The 23194-nt window shown below is 37.9% G+C and overlaps 1 protein-coding gene across 3 annotated transcripts in view; it reads left to right on the forward strand.

Moving 5' to 3' along the window:
* ARHGAP18 (Rho GTPase activating protein 18) overlaps positions 1-23194 on the forward strand; it is a 131013-nt gene that overhangs the window by 91163 nt on the left and 16656 nt on the right. For all 3 annotated transcript variants that reach the window (XM_060167927.1, XM_060167928.1, XM_060167929.1), the window contains exons 6-12: positions 3472-3637; positions 5797-5888; positions 10138-10215; positions 13854-14013; positions 16400-16482; positions 20803-21009; positions 22057-22197. In XM_060167927.1, the coding sequence (XP_060023910.1) occupies positions 3472-3637; positions 5797-5888; positions 10138-10215; positions 13854-14013; positions 16400-16482; positions 20803-21009; positions 22057-22197 (927 nt within the window). The remainder of the gene's footprint in view (positions 1-3471; positions 3638-5796; positions 5889-10137; positions 10216-13853; positions 14014-16399; positions 16483-20802; positions 21010-22056; positions 22198-23194) is intronic.

The raw sequence follows: 23194 nt of genomic DNA on the forward strand, positions 1-23194 counted from the left end.
AACAAAAACGACGTGAAACTTCATAAATATTTAAAGCTGCTGCTATGAATTAAACATTGGGATAAAGAACTAACTCCTTTCATTAAGCACAATGTTAAATCAATAAATAAATAAAGCTCATGACATATTGCTAGGTAAATCCAATGTTTGAACTAATAATATTTCAGGTTTCTTTACACATTTACTTTGGGTAATGCTTTAAATAATTATATTACGTGTATTTGGTTTATTACAACAAAACCAACTGATTTTAATGAAACATTTAGGGCTTTTTTTAAATTAATAAATGGTTGGTAAATGGAATTGGTTCAGCCCTTAAGAAAACAAAACAATTAGCAGAACTCTGGGGCCAGGCGAGAAAAAAATGGGAAGAGTTTTGTGTGATTTTAAAAGTGAAGCCCAGTACAAATCCCAAAAAATTGGGGGAGCACCGAGCCAGTAACCCTGTACCTCACTGAGCTTGATTCTGTGCTTTTCTCCCTGTCTGGTGTGTGTCTTCATTCATTGAATACACTGGGACAGAACACCCGCAGCGTGTCAGGGCTGTGGTATAGCAGGGATACAGAGGTGATTAAGACATGGTTCCTGTCCTTGCGGGGTTCACAGTCCTACATCAACACTGATCAACCTAGATTCCTCCCTGCCTGCTGTGGGGGGCAGGGAAAATGGAGCAGAGCAGAATGGCCACTGAATTTAGGATTTAGAAGGTCTGAATTTCCTTCCATATATCACTGGCTATGTGGGCATTTTTAGTCTCTTAAAGAACCTCAGTTTCCCAACCTAGACTATGCTGTAATAATTTTTATCCTGTTGGAACTTTTGCAGAACAGAATGACAAACCATTTATGAAAGATGAGTATTATTTTTGTCTTACCTTGCAGTAATAGTTAAAAGTCCAAACTGTGATATCTGGCTGCACGTTCTCGTTCTCAACCCCTAGGCACTGTACCATTAATGCTGGAAATTTTGCTGGAAATTCACTTTGGCTGCATATTAATGATATCTACTGCTGTTCTTTTAATATTCTCATAGGGAAAATGTATTACAAAAAGTTAAGAAAGATTTCTTTTCTCCTATAGTGGACTCTCTTGAGACTATAGCAGATTCCAAAGAAGGTTCTGTAGGAGGTTCTGTGGAGAACTTTAGAAGATTCTCTCTTGGAGCTGAGTTTGCTTGAAAGGAATTAGCTGCTCAACTGCCAAAAGTTGTAGGTTTTAGGAAATGCTCTAGGACAGTGACTCTCAAACATTTTGGCCCTATAACCCCTTTAGGCTCTTAAAAATTATTGAGGACCTCAAAAAGCTTTTGTCTTATCAGTCAGGAAGGATGTTGGTGTTGAGGAGAATAACTACCACAGCTTCCAGTGCTCTGATGAAACCTCAGACGCATGGCCTTCTGGCCAAGAATCTGTGATTTCATACTGTTGGAGCATTTGCTGTCTCCCTGGGGACTGCAGCTCTCTGTGTTTACTCTGGCTGACCCAAGAAAGAAGGCGTACACAGATTTCTACGGAAGCTGTGATCCCATGGAAGATTTTGAGGAGACGAAGAAGGCTGGTACAAAGTGATTTTGGAATGTAAAGAATTTCTTTGGATTGAGTTCCATGGAAGTTGGTCACTGACCTGTGTTCCTGAGCTATGAAACATGAATAAGTAGGCTAAGGAAAAGTTTCTCTTGATAAATAATTTAAAATACTGTGTATGTGAGGGGGGAGAGCTTTTCTTTATGTCAGTTATACCCATGGATATTTACCATGTTAGAAATTAAAATTGAAAAAATTTTAAACTATTAACCCATTTAAAATATATTAGTGTTATGGTGAACATAAATAACATTTTTATGCAAAATAGGCATATTTTCTAAAACAAATTATTAAGAAGTGTGCAATGGTTTTTCATTTTAGCAAATCTCTAATGTCTGGCTTGAGTTGACGTTAGTTGGATTCTCATATCTACTTCTGCGTTCAGTCTGTTGGCAATAACATGTCTTGTGAAAACTCTGGAAAACTCCACTGTGCATCATGAGAGAATGAGAGTGAAAAAGGCAAATAATGTCTTAGTATTAATTATTAAAATAGTGTTGACCTCTTAGACTCCTTGAAAAAAGTGTTGGGCACCTCTCTGGCTCCTTGGAGCACACCTTGAGAACTGCTAATTTAGGACACGTCTTTTGCAGTAGGTTTTAGACTATGAAGTGTTAATGATATGGCACAAAAATGAGCAAAGTAAAGGGAATAAAAGGGAATCAGTTGAATATCCTTGGCCATTAAATTAGGAAATCAAGGGCAAACCCAAGAGATACAACCTTCATAATAAGATTTTTATCAAACTATTAGAGAATGATCGTTGTTTTAGTAATTGGTAAATACAATGGGGCTGTCATTTGTAGTAAATACGTTAGAGAAATTCATGTTCTTACTTTTTTTTTCTTATTTTAATATATTTAATATTAAAAGAGGCTGAATAGGTAGTAGATAATATTTGAGAAAGGCACAAAACTACGAGAACACCACTTCCTTGCCTGTGATAGTGGTATATCTAAGTCTCAGCTTATTTATTCAGTGGTGAAAGTAATAGTAGCAGCAACCACATAAAAGTGTTTGGGAAGTGCCAGGCCTTTAAACCTCACAACAGCCCTCTGAACTAGGTGGCCTTCCCCCTCCCCCTTCCGCTCTCGCCTTTCCCTCCCCTTCCTCTTTCCCCCTCCCCTTCTCCTTCCATTTCCCCCTTCCCTTCTCCCTTTCTCCTTCCCCTCCCCCAACCCCCTCCCCCTTTCTTCCTCCCATTTTACAGAAAGGATGGTTAAAGAGTTGCCAGAAGTCAGACACAACTAGGCAGTAGCTAGATGACCGGTGGGCATCCTGGCTCTAAAGTCTTGCTTTTAGTCTCCCCTCTGCTCTCCCCCTCTCCCCAGTGCTATACAGCCCTTCTTCAGTACCTGCCTTATTTGGATTTTTATGACAGTATTACTATATATATCATATATCTGCATATATAATATTGTATATATAATGCCATGTATTACATATATAACAATGAATGATAATGTATATAAGGGGTACCTGGCACACACCAGTGGTTGCTCCTACTCTCTCATCTCCCACCTCCTCTCCATCTTCCTCCTCATGGTTTGTCTTCACTTCTAATCTTTCTTGTCTCTTGAAGGTCAGTTAACTCGAGTTTTTTTTTTCTCCTTTGGTTTTTATTGTCTCTTGTTCTCTTGGCCACTGGTATTCACACTCCTAGCACATGGTCTGGTTCGTTGTCTGTCAGACTTCACATATTGACTCCCTGCAGGTTTGGGATCATCATCACAACAGGATTGTTCTTCATTCTGACCGGAGAAATTCTGCCAATTTCATCGTCACCACTCTGAGAATAACTTCTTTCTATAGTTACAATTTTGTTGTGTTCCATTAAAAAACGAGTTAGATACTGTAAATCCTTCCTATATTAATGGCATTTATTTTAGAGTTTCAGATTGCCAAAAGACAAAACAGGCACCACCAAGATTGGTGACCTGGCGCCCCAGGACATGAAGAAAGTTTGCCATTTAGCCTTAATTGAGCTGACCGCCCTCTATGATGTATTGGGTGTTGAACTGAAACAACAAAAAGCTGTGAAAATCAAAACAAAAGGTAATTTTGAAATGAAAAACAGTTGGATTTACTCCTGAAGTAGTAAGAATGAGCTTGGCTTTTTAGAAGTATTCTTCTGGGGAGTGGGAAACGCCTACAAAATAAACCAACACATGAATACATGTAAAGTTCAGATTCTAAAACATTCCCTTCAAAATTTTTGTAACTTGATAAAAATGCACTGTCTCCTTGATTATAGAAAATAAAGACACAATCAAATATTTAATTACCATAGAAGGAAATTAGAAGGAAATTCTGAATCAAGGATTCTTAACTCAAATGCTCTCTCCTTTGAAAACTGTATTTAAAAACATCTGGTACATATACTTACTTATTTCTAAAACTGGATCTTGAAAAATGACTTTAAGATAGTTAATCCTGATCAATTACTTTTGCTTATTTATTTCATGGCAAATACATAGGCAGTTAGTAGTCTGTCCCTTTGTTCATTTGCATTCTACTTTTAACTTTTCTGCAAAAAATATTCTTCCCTCTATTAAGAAAATAATGCGACTGTGGCACACAATATCACTAAATTGTGCTTCTCACAGGTATGTGTAGTTTTTTTTTCCTTTGTAAGCAGCTTGCTTTACCCATTATATAAATAGACTTTATTTTTTATAGTATGATAGAGAACAGACACCTCCTCAGTTTCTGATTTTTCCAAGATTTTATTTGTCTGGAAATCCAGATAATTTTCTATTGACACAGCTTTTCTGTTTAGGAATCTCTGACATCTCATTTAACTTTAAAGGTATCTCTTAAAGGGAAACCAAGAATGGGGATTATTGAGTTGCTATGGTAACAAGAGCAAAGACAAGTATTCACCTGATTTAAGTTTTAGAGGCAATTCCTCTGTAGGATTGAAGTGTACCTTCCCTTCAGGTCCTCTCTCCCATGCTGAGCCCCAGAAGACCTCATTCTGTGTTCTGTTCCTTTGAGTATTTTAGCTTAAGGCTTGGGATGGTGAATTTCTGAGTCAAATAGTTCTTCTGGTTTTCCACAAGTCCATTATAGATAATGAAGACTTCAGATGCTTCTTCACAAAGTCTTCTCCAGATACAACATAGAAATATAAATAGTTGTGACTCAGTGTTCAAGACTTTAAAAGTGGCTTAAAGAGGTCTTTTAATTTTATGTCTTAGAATTGCCTCCTAGCAGAGAGAGAAATATTAAGCCATTCTCATTAAAAGTATCACTATTAATATTATAGATTTTCTTTCCATCTTTTTTATATTTTTGTATTTTATCTAAGATATTTATCTTATAAACTAGACTTTTGACATTCTTAAAGATCACATTTTTCTTAGTTCCTAAACTAAAAGTTATTTACTGGGTTACTAGCATTCTGCTGAATGTCATCTCTATTGAGTGTCACAGTTTCCAATGTCTATTTTCACATCACAGGATAATCCCCCGTTCCATGTTCACAAATGATTTATATCTCCCCTGATAATGTGTGTTACACTTCTGAGCTAACTATTCACTTAGTGATGGACGTGGGGTAGGAGGTTCTGGGGAGAAGCTATGCTCACATCAGACTGAAGGTATATAATTTTAATTTAGAAAAATTATCAATTATTACCTGTCATTTCTTCTGGAGTTATTCCCAAATATATAAAACTACAAATTTAAATTCACAAAGACCAAGTATAAACTATTTTCTAAAGGAAAACATTTGTAGAACAAGCCCATAATGTTGGCTGATTTCTCAAAAAGCAAATATTTATATTTTGCTGTATTGTATTCAATAGAATGTAGAATGTCAGTTAAGTATGGAAGAGATGAGTGATATTTATTTTAAGCCAGAACTTTTAATTTGATTACATTTAGTAAATTATTTGCATATTTTGCATACTCCCACAGCACTCTATTTCTCATATGTAACAGTTTATACTTTTCTAATTATTTTGGTGATGATTTGTAATCATTTGTTTAGTTGTCTTTACTTGCTAGATTGCTTTATAAGGCAGGGCCAGAATTTTCCAATTAGGTTGTGTGCACCTAACTGGTAGACAGTGTCACTCAGTCATTCACTTAGGTGCTCAATAAATAGTTGTTGGATCGAGTAACAATATCAGGAATCTGAAACCTTAACATTTTTTCATTAATATTTTATAGGTTGATGAAAGTGAAGAAATTTTATTTTTCTGTTGCAGATTCTGGCCTTTTTTGTGTTCCATTGACAGTGCTGTTAGAACAAGATCAGAAGAAAGTACCAGGAACTCGAATACCCTTGATATTTCAAAAAGTAAGTAGGCCTGAATGGGTCAGCATAGAGAGAACATACTTGAGCTAATAGTGTTTTGTTTTTGTTCTTTTTGCATTCATACTATTTTAATATAGTTTTCCAGTTGTTATGCTCTTTTATTTTATACTTCGATTTTTCTATTCAGGAAACAAATTTGTTTCAAGGGCTTATAATTTTTATTTCATGGTGATGGTTTCAGTGTTATTACTTGTAACTGTGATTACCTGGCATCATTTTTCTGTCTTATATTAGCTGGCTTTGTATAATTGAGATTTCAGTTCTATAATACATAGGAGTGGGAACTGCTGGTAAATTTCTAGGGAATTGAATCCTCATGAATATTCCACGCCTGTATGTATTTTCTAAGCTTTTCTATTTACAATGAGGATGTCCAATTTAATTTACTAGTGCCTACTTCGAAAGTAGACAAAGAAACCATAAAGTAGAATTAGAAAATGATTGCTAAACTATGAATTCACTTGTGTAGTCAACACTCAGTTATTCATAAGACAGTTATCTATGACAATATAGAAACTTCAGTCTAACCTCTGAGCCATCACTGTTTAGAAATACAGATTACATTTGATAAAAGACAGAGAATGCCCATGAGGAAGGTAGGTCAAATCAGTTATGGGCTACCCGAGATGCGGATTTTTGCAACAGCCCAGACATCTCACAGTTCCTGAAAGTTCTGGGGTAGCAAGAATGGCAGTGGGAACTTTCACAGTTGTTTGGCTCAACAAACTCATTCAATACTCAAGCTCAATCTACCTGGCACTAATTCTTCCATTATTCCAAGACAGTCATTTACTGTCTTACCTACTAAGCTCTGACTTCTTCAGTCCTCATATTCACCATTACATCCAAACCCGTGTCTCAGTGTTTCTCCTGATGGACTTTGTTCTACACAGCTTGTTCTACTCACCGGCTTCTGCCAGCCATTGTCTGCAGAACCTGTGTCTGTGTGGATAGTTGTCAGCGGTGTCTGTGAAAACAGAGAGATGCTAACAAACGTAGGCCATATATTCAAATTCTTTTAATGGCAGTAAAAGGTGCGAGTTACTTATACACATGGACAAAGCAGGGATCTCAGTGGGATCCTTTCCAAGTGTATTTGGGTCCTCCAGAGAACCAGAACCAATAGGAGATTTTATCTCTGTCTGTCTGTCTGTCTGTCATCTATCTATCTATCTAGAGAGATTCATCTTAAAGAATTGAGTTCTGTAGTTGTGGGACCTGGCAAGTCTGAATTATGTAAAGCAGGCCAGCAGGCTGGAAACACGGGCAAGGGTTAATGTTTCAGTGTCGAGTCCAGAACCTGCAGGCTGGAAACTCCTGTAGGGTTTCTGTGTTACAGTCTTGAGGCAGAATTGCTTCTACTTTGGGGAACCTCAGTCTGTGTTCTTACAGCCTTCAGCTGACTGGGTGAGGCCCACCCACGTTATGGAAAGTAGTTTGCTTTACTCAAAGTCTACTGATTAAATGTTAATCACATCTAAAAATACCTTCACAGCAACATCTAGACTGGTGTTTGACTGGTATTTGACAACTGGGCACTGTAGCCCAGCCAAGTTGACACATCAGATTCACTGTCACATCAGCAAAGAGTAAGCTTTGGTCTTAACAGAAGTCAATGTTGCCTCCTGATCAGGCCCAGGATTGCATCCAGCCCCTTATCACTTTCTCTTGAAATTGTTTTCGTATTTAGTTAGTTAGTTAGTTATTTTACATTTTTGGTCGCTTCAACGTTCTGGAGACTCAGACTGCCCACCAGTTTAAAGTCATTAGATAAGAGCCTTAAAGGTTTTTGGTTCATATAAAAAATAAAAGGGAACATACAGAGTTGTCTATTAGATAACACTCATCTGTTTGCATTCCCTTTGAATTATAAGCAAAAAAATCAGTGATTTATCATGAAAAATATTTTTTGATTTATCAGCTGACAACTTATTTAGGTATTCTGTTAATTTTGTAGAAAGGAAAGAATTGGAAACCACTGATTGGCAAAAATTCTTATTACCATTCTTTAGAGGATTACATTTTCTCCGTTATTGAGAAATATACTTCAAAAGGGCTTTAACAAAGCTTATCTAATATCTGTAAATTGTATCTGTTTCTTTTTTTCCCTACTTAGAGGCACGTTGTTTAAACTATATTCTCAGAAAGGGTTGGGGAAATAGAAATATTGTTAATTTTTATCTATGGCAAAATTCTGCCAAATTAGCAAATCCTATTTTCACCATCAAACTAATCAGCCAAACCAAAGATACTTTGTATCAAAAAAGTCTGACTTCATATTCAATTCATTAGTTCATAAATTCATATACGTGTGTATTTTCTGTTTGGGGAAAGCCTGTGAACATTACTGATAAATTCTACACTGTATCTTATAAGATAAATTACTAACAGCAGCATGATTAAAATATATAGATCATTATAGTTATTCTCCATTTTTAAGTCTTGAAAATAAAAGGAAAGCTGTAAAGCATTATTTATATTTTAACAATGACAATATAATGTGGTAGCAAAAAATATGTTATTTTCAAAGTGAGAAATAGGAGAAAACACCTGGCATTCCTTCAATGTATATATATATCTAGATCTATTGAATGCTGGTATTCAGCATTAGAGAATAATAAAAAGAATTCAAATATAAGAATGCAGAAAGTACTCTCATTCAGTTATTTAGAAATCATCAAATTTTCCTGTGTATTTAATAAAAGCAAAATTTATATACTGCTAAAAACTAATTTGGTCCGGCTACTAGCTAGCATACAATTTTATTTTTTGTTAATAGAACATTTTAAACATTTTATAAGATGAATTAAAACAAAAATTACATGTACATTGAATAAATGTTGCTTGGTATTTTTCGATAAATTTGGTTTTAACTACTTTATTAAATAATGCTCATCTAATCTAAAATAATTCATGTAAAGATTTTTGCTGTGGGTTTTTATCCAGTGTAACTTGAAAAATGTCTTAGAAGTCATTCCAATTGAATATTTTAAAATCGTGTACTGCTTTGGTCAAAGATGCTTCTTTTTTCAGTTAATAATAAATCTTTGGGAGAATTTTGAGACTACTCTTTGCTTTATTCTTACCTGACTCCCTCAAGATCAGTGCATTCTTTGGCCATAATCCAGGGATAGAAGAGGTGGGGTCATTAAAGAAAAATTGCCCTGTCTTCCAGTGCCTACATGCTCTAAGAGCCTTGGTAAATCATTAAAGGAGGTTTCCCTGAAAAAAAAAAAAAATTAAAATTTTACATTATTTTGGCACTCTGGAAGATTTTATGCCTTAGAATATGCAGAGAGTATTATAGTAAGTTTGGGGCTGAGTGAAGAGTAGGTTTGTCTTTCTGAAGAAGGCAGTTGTGAAAGGAGGGGAATGGGTGGTAGGAAGGAAAACCTATATGATGCTAGGAAATGCTATATTTAAACTGGGACCAAAGAAATTGATTTCTTTAAAATAGCAGAGTGCCCCCTAAAAAGCCTTTGTGTACTGCCCAGGGAATGCACATTCCAGTTGGAAGTCTGCCAAGAAGATGACCACTTCTTTTATTATCTTCCTGGCGTCCAGTGTTATGTCATTGTAGTTTCTCCATTTGCCTCTTCTTGTGTGTTTCTGCTTTATTTTAAAACAAACAAACAAACAACCTTTGTTATTTTAATGGGGTTCTGGAGATAGAGAGATCTGTATGTATTCATCAGGCATTGGCTATGATTTAGAAGCCCTATACAAGAACTGTTTTTTTAATTTAAGTTTACCACCAAAAGCTTAAAGCCTAAAAAGGAATATTTGCAAGCATTTTTTTCCTTCATGTCATAAATAATTCTTTCTTTGAACAGACTAAAAAAGGGATGTAAATATGCAAATACTAGAATTTCATAAGATTTATTTGATGGCAGAACGTGTGTTTCTGAAAAAGCAGAAGAAATGCATGGTCTTAGTTGCTTTGAAACAATGAACGTGGGTCAGTGTCTGTTTGGGATAGCACAGCTGTTGTGTGAAATTATACACTTTTCTTCCAAAGGACCCAACTTTTTCTAAATTACGATTAAAGTGTTGGGATGCATTGGCTTAAAGGATGGGTAGTGGTAGTGCAATAGCATTCAAAACTTTGTGAAATCCAGTTTACACGTCACTGTAATCCGTTTTCCTTTATTTATATATGAAATAGATGTTAAATTTGGGATTGTACCTGTTAAGAATGCCAAACTCAGAACGTTCTTCTGTTTATACACAGCTGATTTCTCGCATTGAAGAGGGAGGTTTGGAAACAGAAGGCCTCTTAAGGATACCTGGAGCTGCTTTTCGAATCAAGGTAATTTCTTGGTTCTAGTCATCTAAAACTTGTTTGTTTAATTATATTTTTTTAGAAGACAAAATAGACCAAAAACCTCTTAACATTCAGTTTATATTTAGTTTTTCTACAGGCTCTTCTGATTTTTTATTTTTTTTTCAAAACTACCCTATTACCTGTAATATTACGGTGATGAATAAAGAGACAAATGATTTTAATCTCTCTACTGTGCAGACGTAAAATAGGAACGAAAGTAAACAAGCAAAAGACAAGGGTAGGGCTTCCCTGGTGGCGCAGTGGTTGAGAGTCCGCCTGCCGATGCAGGGGACGCGGGTTCGTGCCCCGGTCCGGGAGGATCCCACATGCCGCGGAGCGGCTGGGCCCGTGAGCCGTGGCCGCTGAGCCTGCGCATCCGGAGCCTGTGCTCCGCAACGGGAGAGGCCACAACAGTGAGAGGCCCGCGTACCGCAAAAAAAAAAAAAAAAAAAAGACAAGGGTAGTTCTGTCCTTCTGATGAAAAGAGAGCATGGTGAGTCAAAATATTAAGAGCGGGCTGGTGACAGATTTAGTCAGCATGAGTAACAGCAAAAAATGAGTTGTTGTTGTTGTTTTTTTTTAAGGGCAGGGTGATACACTCCACCAGGTGAGCAGAGTAGGAGACTTGACATTAGTTCCCCTACGTTATCAGTCTTAGTGAGCTGGCAAAATGAGACTGTCTAAACCACTCTCCTGACTGCTGCAGTTCTTTGGCTCACTGGGTCCAAGGGTAGCCTGAGTCCGGCTTGTGAAAGAGGCAAGGGGATTCCCAGCCTTCCCAGTTGGAGTCCCCTATCTCCCTCCCCTGCTTTCTTTTCTGTCAAGATGACATTTCCTTCCCACTGTCCATGGATGCTGTGTAACTTCCTCCTTTCTCTGCTCCCCAACTCCTGTGCTAGGGAATAAAGTATCCAATGAATGCATGGTACAAGTAGAATTACCCTACAGATGATGCATACTTCGTACGCCTCCACAGGGTTTTGCAGTGTACAGCGGCCGCATACTTGGAATTGTAGCTCTATCTGGAAAATGTATCCAGGGAAAATTTGTGGTTAGCAGTCATTAACAACCTCCTTTATCCTTATCCTCCAAATTCAGCTCCAGCTCTAAAAAGGTAACACTTATTGCTGCCCACATCCCATATTTCGTCGTCCTGAATTTGTAAATCCAAGAAAAAATAGGATGGGGGAAGAGATATTCTCTGTTGGTTTCCTGAAGATATATTGTGTATGACATCTTTAGAGCTGGATCGGGAAGAAATGATTCTTGGTGGTTGTACACTCTCCTCGCCTGTGGCTGTGGCTGTGATGCGTCCAGGACTGGATTACTGTTCATAGGTTCCACAGTTTGCATCACCTGCTGATTTCAATAAGCTTCCTCAATTTAGGCGGACAGTTTCAGCCTACTTGCCTCTTACTATATAGTGATCTCAGTTTAATAGGATTTGAGTAACCTGATATCTACCCTGCTCACAAATGTCATTCAGCTTGTGTCCCCTGGGTCTGCTGTCTGGTGCACAGAGGTCCCTGAAACTGTTTTGGTGCTCTTGTAAGTTTGATACGTGGCCACTGTCTCACTTCATTTGCTGATACCTGTGGCAGTTTCACCACCAGTCCATCAGGCACATTGTGTGTGATTGGGAGACGAGTTCTGTTGAGAAGTACATTCTCTTACAGAGCAAGAGTCCCTCAATAACCAGTAACGTGACTTCATATTACCCATCTCAGCAAGAATACCACCTCCCAGGTCACTGTTCACGGCCCACATTAGCAGAATGCGACGGCCAACTCACAAGAGTCATAATCACGTTTACTTTGCCATATGAGAGTGGATGTAATGCGGATTTTACATTTTGACCAGGTAGCTGGCAGAGGGATGAGTTCAACTATATGTACTTTCTTAGAAGGTCAATTAAGTGGATTCATCTGGCTCAACTCTTCAACACAGCCTCTTGTCACAGACTGAATGACGCAGCAGCTGGTCTGTTATAAATAATTTAAAGATAATGTGCAAAATTTTGGGTTGTCTTTCCTCTCCCCTCCCCACCACATTTCTTGGACTCTCCTGCCTCCCTCCCCCTCTCCCCTCCACCTCTGTCCTCCTGTCCTTCCCCTTCCCTTCTCTTTCCTCTTTTCCCTCTCCTTCCTTCTCTCTCCCCATTTCCCCTGCTCCCTCCTCCTCAGGCCTTCTCTCCTTTCCTTTCTTCCTACCCTCCCTCCCCCTGTACCTTCTTGCATCCCTTTCTCCTTCCACCTTTCTTTCTCCTACCCCCAATTTCTGGGTTCACTTTTTTTTTTTTTTTTTTGCGGTATGCGGGCCTCTCACTGCTGTGGCCTCTCCTGTTGCGGAGCACAGGCTCCGGACGCGCAGGCTCAGCGGCCATGGCTCATGCGCCCAGCCGCTCCGCAGCATGTGGGATCTTCCCAGACTGGGGCACGAACCCGTGTCCCCTGCATCGGCAGGCGGACTCTCAACCACTGTGCCACCAGGCAAGCCCCTGGGTTCACCTTTTGTATTTCACCAATTACAAAAGTAATTGGGGTAGAGGATGGAATTGTGTTGGGAAGGGAAAGTGTAATAAATTTACCTTACAGGAAAAACAAAGAATGTTCCTTGGGAGAACAGTTTCAAATATTAGAAGGAAGTGACAGAAACTTGGAAGGACTTCTAACGTAATAGGATTTATGCCACAGTGAAAAAGCATATAGAAGGTAGTAATTATGAAACGAAATTGATTTATTATTAATAATTTGGCAAATTTTGTAGCGTCCCTGAGGTAAATGAACTATAGGTATTTCTAATTCTGCAAGGACTCCAGCTCCTTTTGGCAGCTGGCAGCAGCATGGCTGGGTCACTGACAGCCTGTGCATTTCAGACAGGTATACTGATGTATTTTCGTGCCTCATTTGCTATAGAATTTGGTTTTCCATTTCCCAGAGGTGACTAATCAGAGGTGGCCTTCTGCTTTAGGTCCAGAGATTGATTATGTATTTTGTTACGTAACGTACTTCTAACTAATTTAAAACATAGACTTGTTTTCTTAATGATGTTTTAAAAGTTGGTGAAGGGCTTCCCTGGTGGCGCAGTGGTTGAGAGTCCGCCTGCCGATGCAGGGGACGCGGGTTCGTGCCCCGGTCCGGGAAGATCCCACATGCCGCGGAGCGGCTGGGTCTGTGAGCCATGGCCGCTGAGCTTGCGCGTCCGGAGCCTGTGCTCCACAACGGGAGAGGCCACAGCAGTGAGAGGCCCGCATACTGCAAAAAAAAAAAAAAAAAGTTGGTGAAAAATTATAGTATCTAAGTAAAGCCCCCAAATGTAAAGGCTGTTTTAACTAATATTTTAATTCAGTCTTTACTGCTTAAGGTTTGGTGCATGTCCAGGAACATGTGTAAAGTTTCAGAATTTTGGGCCTTAGGTATCATTTTCATTGGTGAAGTACACTTGGGGTGGGAGGAGGAGTATTTTTCTGAGTAATAGAGAAGTGTTGGCCTTTAGTATTTTCAAATGTCTTTTCAAAAGAGTAGAATCTCTTATAAAGTGGGACGTATATCAGTCTCAGAAGGAAAAAAAAAACACATGCACTTACTGGTAGTTTTTTTTTCTCTCTCTCTTCTGCCTTTCAGAATCTTTGCCAAGAACTGGAAGCAAAGTTTTATGAAGGGACTTTTAATTGGGAAAGTGTTAAGCAGCATGATGCCGCCAGCCTGCTGAAGCTCTTCATCCGGGAGCTGCCCCAGCCACTGCTCAGTGTAGAATATCTCAAAGCCTTTCAGGCTGTCCAGAGTAAGTGCTATCCCTGTTTGAAGCAGTCCTTGTGCTGGTGCCATCCATATTAATTGCTTTAATGATACTTTGCGTCGCAAAGATAAATTTGGATAGACGTATTTACTCACTGATGTCAGCGAGTACTCAAATGCCACGTGATGTTTTCCTTTTCTTTTATAAATATACATCTCTGAGTAAATAGATGACAGAATGTTCTCTTTGGGTACGGATTAATTGCATGCCCTTTAAGCAATACAATATACATATTTTCATGTTAAAACCTGGAAACTTCACACTTCTTTTTTAATAGAATGAATCCCGTAAGCTCTGTGATACATTTTTCTTTCCAAGTGTTAAAAGCAACACTTACTGGAGAAGCTGTGGATTAACAGTTATCATAAAAGCACAAGGAGATATGGCAGAGTCTGTGATTATTTCCTGAAAAATTAACTTCTGAAATTGTCATGCAGAAACATGGAACAAATCATTTGGCTGCCTCATTGGTCAGGGGGCAACAAATTTCTCATGTCTTTACATTCTGTGGCCTTAGGCAAGCTCCAAATTAATGTCTCGAGTAGTTCTCAATTCCTTTCCAGTGAACAGAGAGAGCTGATGAGGTTCTTGTACTGTCATAATTATACCTTTTAGTCAGAGAGACCATCAAAAAAGGAAAAGTGCTGTCACCACATTCTAGTGACCAAACCATACTTTAAGTTCCAAATTGGAACACTTTTGAGAGTAAAAGGGAGGCACTATTAATGGTTAGGCTGAACTAAAGTGTCAACCAGAACTGTTCCAGGCTATTCTTTTATTTTTTATTGAGGTATAATTGACATATAATATTATATTAGTTTCATATGTACAATGTAATGATTCGATATTTGTATATATTGCAAAATGATCATCATAATATGTCTACTTAACCATCTGTCACCATACATAATTACAGAAAAATTTTTGCTTGTGATGAGAACTTTTAAGATCTACTCTTAGTAACTTTCAAATATGCAATATAGTGTTATTAACTATAGTTGCCATGCTGTACATTATTTCCCCAGGACTTATTTATTTTATAACTGGAAGTTTGTACCTTTTTTTTTTTTTTTTTTTTGCGGTATGCGGGCCTCTCACTGCTGTGGCCTCTCCCATTGCGAAGCACAGGCTCCGGACGCGCAGGCTCAGCGGCCATGGCTCACGGGCCCAGCCGCTCTGTGGCATATGGGATCTTCCCAGACCGGGGCATGAACCCGTGTCCCCTGCATCGGCAGGCGGACTCTCAACCACTGCGCCACCAGGGAAACCCGGAAGTTTGTACCTTTTGACTCCCTTCACCCATTTCCCCCCGATCCCCACTACCTATGGTGATTCAGGTTGTTCCACCAATCTGTTCTCTGTATCTATGAGCTGTTTTGTTTTTGTCTTTGTCTTTGTTTTAGATTCCACATATAAGTGAGATCATAGGGTATTTGTCTTTCTCCATCTTATTTCACTTAGCATAATCCACTCAAGTTTCATCCATGTTGTTGCAGATGGCAAGATTTCATTTTTTTTAAATGGCTGAATGTTATTCCATTATGTTCCAGGCTATTCTTAAAGCATGTCGTATTGAGATGTTTCCCATGGGTTATCTCATATCATAGCATTTATTCAGAATTTTTAGGGAAACATGACTGAAATCATCTGTTTAAAATATTTTTTTTAATGGTTAAGTTGTGCTATTTTGCATGTATATTCCTTGGATGTGGATCAAAGGACCAAATTTATACCTGAAAAACAAATGCCAGAATGATTGCAGATATCCATGAGTATTAGCTAATGGGGTAAGGGCTACTGAAAATAAGAAGTATCAATGAAAATAATGTACCTCTTCAACTCTTCCATTGCTGGTTGGTCTTCTAGTTGATTCCACAAACATTTATTGAACACCTGTTGTGTTCTAGGCTCTGTTTTACATATTCCTGCTGGAATTGATGGACTCTTACCATGTACACCACATAATTTGTTAACTCACCATTATAGCAAACAAACTTCACTGTTGCAGGTCCACCCTGACACCATATCATAGAAGATCTGATCTCCTATGTCTTTACACTGGGGAATAATTATCATGCGGAAGTTAAAATTATTTCCAAAGCACTGTTGTGTGTCTGCAAACATAAGGCTGCCCGTCATACACTCATAGTTGGAAGTGAGCATTCTGAGAGAGAGAAAGCTCTATAGCAACAGCTGCTTCTCCTGATCTCCCCCAGACACGCTCCCAACAAGGCTTGCTGCTCAGGCATTGTGTCTCACATTTCACAGTGATGTTTATGCCAAAAAACTTTTTTCTTACAAAATGGAAAAAGAAAGTAAAGAGAAATGTTTGGTAAAGACAAGCGTTCAGATGTATTTAATCTGTCTGCAGATCTTCCAACCAAGAAGCAACAACTACAGGCTTTGAACCTTCTTGTCATCCTCCTGCCCGATGCAAACAGAGACACACTCAAGGTCAGCTGGATTCATTTATGTTAAATATCCCTCAGAACTAAACAGAGTAATTTTTCATTATTTGTGGCAAAACAAAATGATGTTATCGTGGAGATATTAGTAGTTGTCTATAAGGAAAAGACCTATTTTTGAGGGCAGATGGTGAAAGTCTTTAACTCTTTATTAATTTATTAACCAGGTTAGTCATGTTAATAGTATCATTAGGTGTTTTTTTGATTTTTTTTCAATTATAACATTTCTTCTACCAAAACAGGTGATTGAGGTTCATTTGTTAATAAAAACATGGGTGCCTTTTGTTTTTTTCTTCTTTCTATTTTCCTGCATTTTCCAGATTTTATCTGGTGAGCATATACTAGTAAGGTGAAAATTGAATGTTTAAAAAGAAAATCCTAAGGCTCATTAAATATCGCCCACCTAAAAAGGTTACATTTGTTTGTAGTTCCAAGCAGTAGAGTTTGAAATGTTATAATGATGATTTTGAAATGTTTGGTTAGCCAAAAGATAGACCAACTCAAATAAATTCTAGTTATTTCTCTAATGAATTACCTTGAGTTTCTGATTTATATCATCATTTCAAAGTGATTTGGTCTGATATTCATATGATTAAATACCATTTACTGTGTATTGTCAGAGGCTTTCATAATAATCAGTGCATTGTTCCACATTGATTAATTTTCCTTAATACAACCATTTATAGAGTAGTTAGAAAAGGTTTAGTTATACACTTTTATAAAAGAGAAAGAAATTTTAAAAATATAATTTAGAAAGAACATCTCCCGTATGTTTTGTTGTTGCCTTAAAAAAATTTTTTTCATACAGGTAAGGGTGAAACCCTTGCCCATTTACCCCCGATGGTTCTTTCTATTTAAAACGAAAAAAATCATGTCAAAAAATTTCCTGTCAAGAAAACAAAACCACCCGTTGGTAAATCTTGGAAATGTCTTTCTGTACCTCATTAAGACCCCCTGAACTGAAGCTAGGTGAGCGAATTCCATGCCCGTGGAATGAATGTTAATACTCAACTTTTCTGCCTGAAGCAGTTGATGAGGATTGCTGGAATAAAAACACTGCATTGCTGCAGGAGAACTTCCAAAGAGTTAGTTAGTCCCTTTACTAAGTCAGAAAATAATCTTTCGCTTCACTGATTAACTGAATGAATAACTGAGAAGGCAGGTTATGTTTGGTTTGGTTTGGTTTTGGAGACAGAGGCCAACTCCAGAAAGGGTTGCATTCAAACACTGTGTGACCAGGGCTGCTGGCTATGGGTGTGTAGACGGTAGCTGAAATAAGGACCTCTGGCCCAGGATGAAGCGGGGACCGATTTTCAGTCTGTTCTCTGCTTGCCAGCCGTGCCCTTGACACAGGGCATCAACTACCTAGAAAGAGGAATTTAATCCATCTTTTTCTTTTTCACATAAAGGTGCCTGTCTGTGTGATGGCCCTGTGAATGATCAATATAAGGTAGAAATTGAAAGACATGACTTACTTAAAATATGCCTGCATTCAGATGAGTTCAAATAATTGTGGGAGGAAACGCTTATTTCGATATGGTTACTGTTGGGCGAGGTTGGTCTAGAACTCGTTCTTGGATTTTGCCTTTAAAGTCCCAGGCACATTCTTTTAAGACAAAATCTGTTTAAAAGTGTACTTTTTAAAATTTTAAAGTAGTTTTAATTTTAGCATATAAGGTTACTGGGAGCACAATTGTATAAATGAGGTGGAAAATACTTTCTTGGGGTAAAAAATTGGAAAATGCCAAACAAGTAATTTTACTAATTTACTTAAGCTTTAGTAGCTTAATTAGCCAGCTCTGATGAAGGTTTCAAACAAGATTTCTAATAACAGAAGCACCAAAACAAGTATGCCATATATAAGAGAATAAACCATCTAAATTTAGTTCTCTAAAAGAGAAGGGAAACTTCATCACAAGGTAATTTCAGGAAGCTTAATGTGAACTTCCTCAATTTTCCCAGTCCTGTTGCCACTTTTTCCGTTGCCATTTGGAGGGATGGGATCATGTGCATGACTTGTGTAGACTATTTCTACAGCATATCTAAGGGTTTGGAGGGACCATGTTAAATCCCATGTCCTGGTTTAAGTCTAGAGCAACAGGTGTCTTTAGGCAAGTTGCTTGACCAAGATTTTTTTTTTAACCTTGGGTTATCGTGCATTTGGACCAATGATCATACCTACCCTTTGACTTGGAGGAATAAAAAAGACTAATGTTAAGATATCAGTGGGGAATTCATGTTAATATAATTATTGGCATGTGTTTATCCTTTTTGTAGTTTTAGGAAGTTCATTGTATACATTTTCTTGCTTAATCCTGGCAGGCTAGGAGATTAGTATTCCCATTAAAATTCCCATTAAATTAAAACTACTTTAAAATTTTAAAAAGTACACATTTTATGAATGAGAAGACTTTAAAGAACAGGGATGCCAAAAGGTTTATCCCAAGATCACACATAGCTAATAAGTAACTGTGCTAAGACTCAAACTGAGTTTTCAGAGAGTGGGTCCAGTGATACTTATATAACACCAGACTGGTGATAGATACATTTTTTTTTTTTTTGGCCACACCTCGTGGCACGTGGGATCTTAGTTCCCTGACCAGGGATCAAACCCGTGCCCCCTGCATTGGAAGCACAGTCTTAACCAGTGGACCACCAGGGAAGTCCTGGTGATAGATACTTTTAAGAAAGGACAGTGCTTGTAGATCAGATGAAGAGACAATATATCCAAAGATGAAATTCTTTCAGCAAAGGTTAGGTTAACATTTTATTAGTTTCATATCTACATATACACACACATATTCTAATATCCTGATAGTAATATTTTGAATAACTTTATTGTATTATGTACCCCACATTTAAGTGGTTTATTACCTAATCTCTGCAATTTATGCTTGTAAAGAAAGAGATACACTGGTCCCTGAATAATTATTCTGGTCTCTGGAATAAAATTAAATATTTTTTCCAAACCTTACCAATTAATCTTTTGTCCTCATTTGAGAAGGTGTTGTTTCTATATAACCTTATGCTTGGATTACAGTTTAACTTTGTGAGCACTGGACCAGAAATTAGATACATAAATCTCATTGTTAAATAGGCTATGCCTTTAGTTTGTTTCAAACTTTGAGGGTCTATATAGTAGCTAAACTGGACTCAAGATCAAGTTGTTAGAGCTTATAGGAATATTTTTTCCCCTGAAATCCTGTGAGAGATGAACACAGTTTTTTTGGTTTTGTTTTGTTTTTCCATTTTGATGTAGTTTGTTTGAACTTTTTCAGGTAGGAATTTTAGGCTAAGTATGATAACATGCTTCTTTTAATAGTTAAGAGTTCAGAAACAAAGCCAGATAGACAGGCAATTAAATTCCTTCTCCACCATGTGCTTGCTCTGTGACCTCTGGTAAGTTACATCCATTCTCTTAGATGCTGTTTTCTCATCTGTATGATGGGGATCAATTACGGCATCTATTTCCAATCAGGATTAAGTGAGGTGATCTCTATGAAGTTCTTAAAACAATGCCTCGCCTGTAGAGATCATTGAATATCTGTGCAGTTATTGTTGTTAATGTTTCGGACCAAAATTGATTCAAGAAAGAAAGCAAAAGAAGAACTTAAAGCTTTATGCCCTAGCAGAAGGAGGGTGATCTAAGCTGCCGTGGCTTTTGTGGAGGGGCGCTCAGAGGACACATAAGTGTTGTCCATGGAGGTGGGAAGTGGGGGGCATCAAACTGAGCATAAACTAGCCTGTTCTGGTGAAAAGCTTCTTTTCGTTCATTCATTTTTTTGAAAAAAATGATCTTCTCTTTGTCTCTATTTCCCCTTCTCCCCATCCCAGTCTCCATTCTTTTTGGATTTCAAATCAGCCAGCTATTGAGTCCCTTAAAACAAACGCAACTGAGATTGAATGAGCCTTTTTAATGGATTTTTTTTTTTTAATATTTAGAGATAAAAAGTACAGCACTTCCTGCAGCAAGTGAATACTTGTTTGATATTTTGAACTATTTTTCAGTGCTCCATGGCTTTGATAGGCAGGCGGTCTGACGCTTCTCCATCCCTCTCCCCACTGCCCAGCTCAGATGTGTGTCCTCTTGCCTCATTCCCCAGGGCCATAGTCCACAGCGGAAACACAGCACCAGCTCCGGGTGTGTTAAGCAATGGAGCAGCTTTGAGGACAAGGCCCACTGGATGTGGCTGGCTGGCTGTAGTTATGCACAACTTATTATTTTTTTTAATAAACAAAAATCCCTGCAGTGCCTTAATCTCTTATCTTCATGTCTAACACAGGTCTCAAAGCGTTATTTCTGTTTCAGGCCCTGCTTGAATTTCTCCAAAGAGTCGTGGACAATAAAGAGAAAAATAAGATGACGGTCATGAATGTAGCAATGGTCATGGCCCCGAATCTCTTCATGTATCATACATTGGGTTTGAAGTCCAGTGAACAGCGAGAATTTGTAATGGCAGCTGGGATAGCTAATATCATGCACTTACTGATTAAGTATCAAAAACTTCTGTGGACAGTAAGTATATATTTTCAAGTTCTGTTAATGAGTGATGATATCTAGATTCTGAAGTCTTTTTATTGTTATAGTCTCTATAAAAAGGTAACCAATATAGGTGATTTCAAATGCTGTTAAAAAAATTGATGTCTATTTTTAAAAGTCTCAGTTTTTAAAATGCCTACATGATTAAGTGTTTCAGTTTGGTAACTTCTAAAATATTTTATTTTTGCTAATGGAATTTCTGAGGATTATTTTTTCCTGGATTATTGCTAGGTACCTGTCAGCTCTTGTTTATTGGTGAGTTTTTCTTTCTCTTTTGACAGGAGAGGCCAGCTGGTTATTAGAAGGGTATAGGTTAGTTGGAGGCTAGGTTGTAGACAGGTGGCTGCTAAAGGGACCAACTGCTGAGTTCGTGGTGCCTAATGCCCGTCACCTCAGGCAGTCTCCAGTCCTGGCGTAGTAGATGGTCACTATGTCCTTGAACTTCACCAAACCTCTTTTTTAAAATTAATCAATTAATAGTTTGGCTGCGTTGGGTCTTCGTTGCTGTGTGTGGGCTTTCTCTAGTTGTGGCGAGCAGGGGCTACTCTTCATCGTGGTGCACAGGCTTCTCTTGTTGCAGAGCACGGGCTCTAGGTGCACGGGCTTTAGTAGCTGCAGCACGCAGTCTCCCTAGTTTTGGCTCGTGGGCTCTAGGGTGCAGGCTCAGTAGCTGTGGTGCACGGGCTTAGCTGCTCTGTAGCATGTGATATCTTCCCGGACCAGGGCTCGAACCTGTGTTCCCTGCATTGGCAGGCGGATTCTTAACCACTGCACCAGGGAAGTCCCTAAGCTTCTTTTTGAACCTTACACAGTGGGTGGTAATTATTATCACCTGGATGCTCTGTACACATGGTAGGTAATATGATGAATTTTTTTCCCACAGATTTAATGAATGGCATAGTCTTATCAAATAGACTGAGTCTTTACTTCTCTCCAAATATAAGAAATAAAGATAATTATTTCTATAGTTTAAAATGGTACTACTTCTTTTTCCTCCCCAAACTTAATTTCATTTCTCCATAGATTCCCAAGTTTATTGTCAACCAAGTGAGGAAACAAAACACTGAAAATCATAGAAAAGATAAAAAAGCCATGAAGAAATTGCTGAAGAAAATGGCTTATGACCGGGAAAAATATGAAAAGCAGGATAAGAGTGCAAATGATGTAAGAAAAACTTGAAGATATACATAGTTATACAGATTGCAGTACTGTTTTTAATATCTTATATACAACAAAGAGTTTTGAATGTTTTTGTAGGATGAATTTCTATACACTTAGTAGGCTCTGGTACTATATATAAGTTAAAGGCGTCAATAATGGTAGCTATGCTCCTATTAGTACTAATGATGAATACGGATAGTTGCACAGGTCTTGGTGACTCAGCATGTGAGCTGTTGTTAAGGAACAAAGGAAGATAGCAAGACAGGATTGTCTCAGCACACACCCACCCACACATAAACACACAGAGGACTCTGTGGAGATTCCAGTTGCCCACTAAATGTGTAATGTTTAGTAATTAAAACAGTCCCTTGTGTGAACCATTGACCTTTTTTCCTTCAATTTTCTCATCTGTAAAATGAGGAAAAAAACTAACCCAGATAAACAAATAGGTCAATATTGGTGTAGTGCCTGAGATCTTTCCTAGACTTCAGTAAGTCCTTAAAGTGTCTTAACTGGAACTTAAGAATTTGGAGAGAGTTATGTTGGAATGCAGAAAATTAAACTATTTCAAAAAAGGGATATTTAACTCTTAGTATTCATAAACTTCTGTAAGAGTATAGTAAGAACTGGGTTTACACTAATGAAATATACATGAAAACACATTCAGAAGAAGTGAGTTACCAAAGCTCTAACTTAAGATCATGAAATGCAAGGGTTTCTATTGTTCTATTTATGGTGAAGACACCCCTCCACCACCATCACCACCATAGAAGTTCCTCAGTTACATGCTGACATCTTGTGGAATAATGTGGAAATGCAATTATCAGCCTTTGATTTTTCTGCTTTGGCCTACTTAGGGATCCAGTAATCACACACAATTTTTTTTCTCCTTTATTTATTTATAGCTCTCACTCTTACAAAATAGCATTTTCCTGGCATTAAACTTTTTTTGGTCAATTTCAAAGTATCTTTAAAAGCATAAAATTTAATAAGTGGGAAT

The sequence above is a fragment of the Lagenorhynchus albirostris genome, chromosome 12 (assembly GCF_949774975.1).
Source record: "Lagenorhynchus albirostris chromosome 12, mLagAlb1.1, whole genome shotgun sequence".
Taxonomy (NCBI): domain Eukaryota; kingdom Metazoa; phylum Chordata; class Mammalia; order Artiodactyla; family Delphinidae; genus Lagenorhynchus; species Lagenorhynchus albirostris.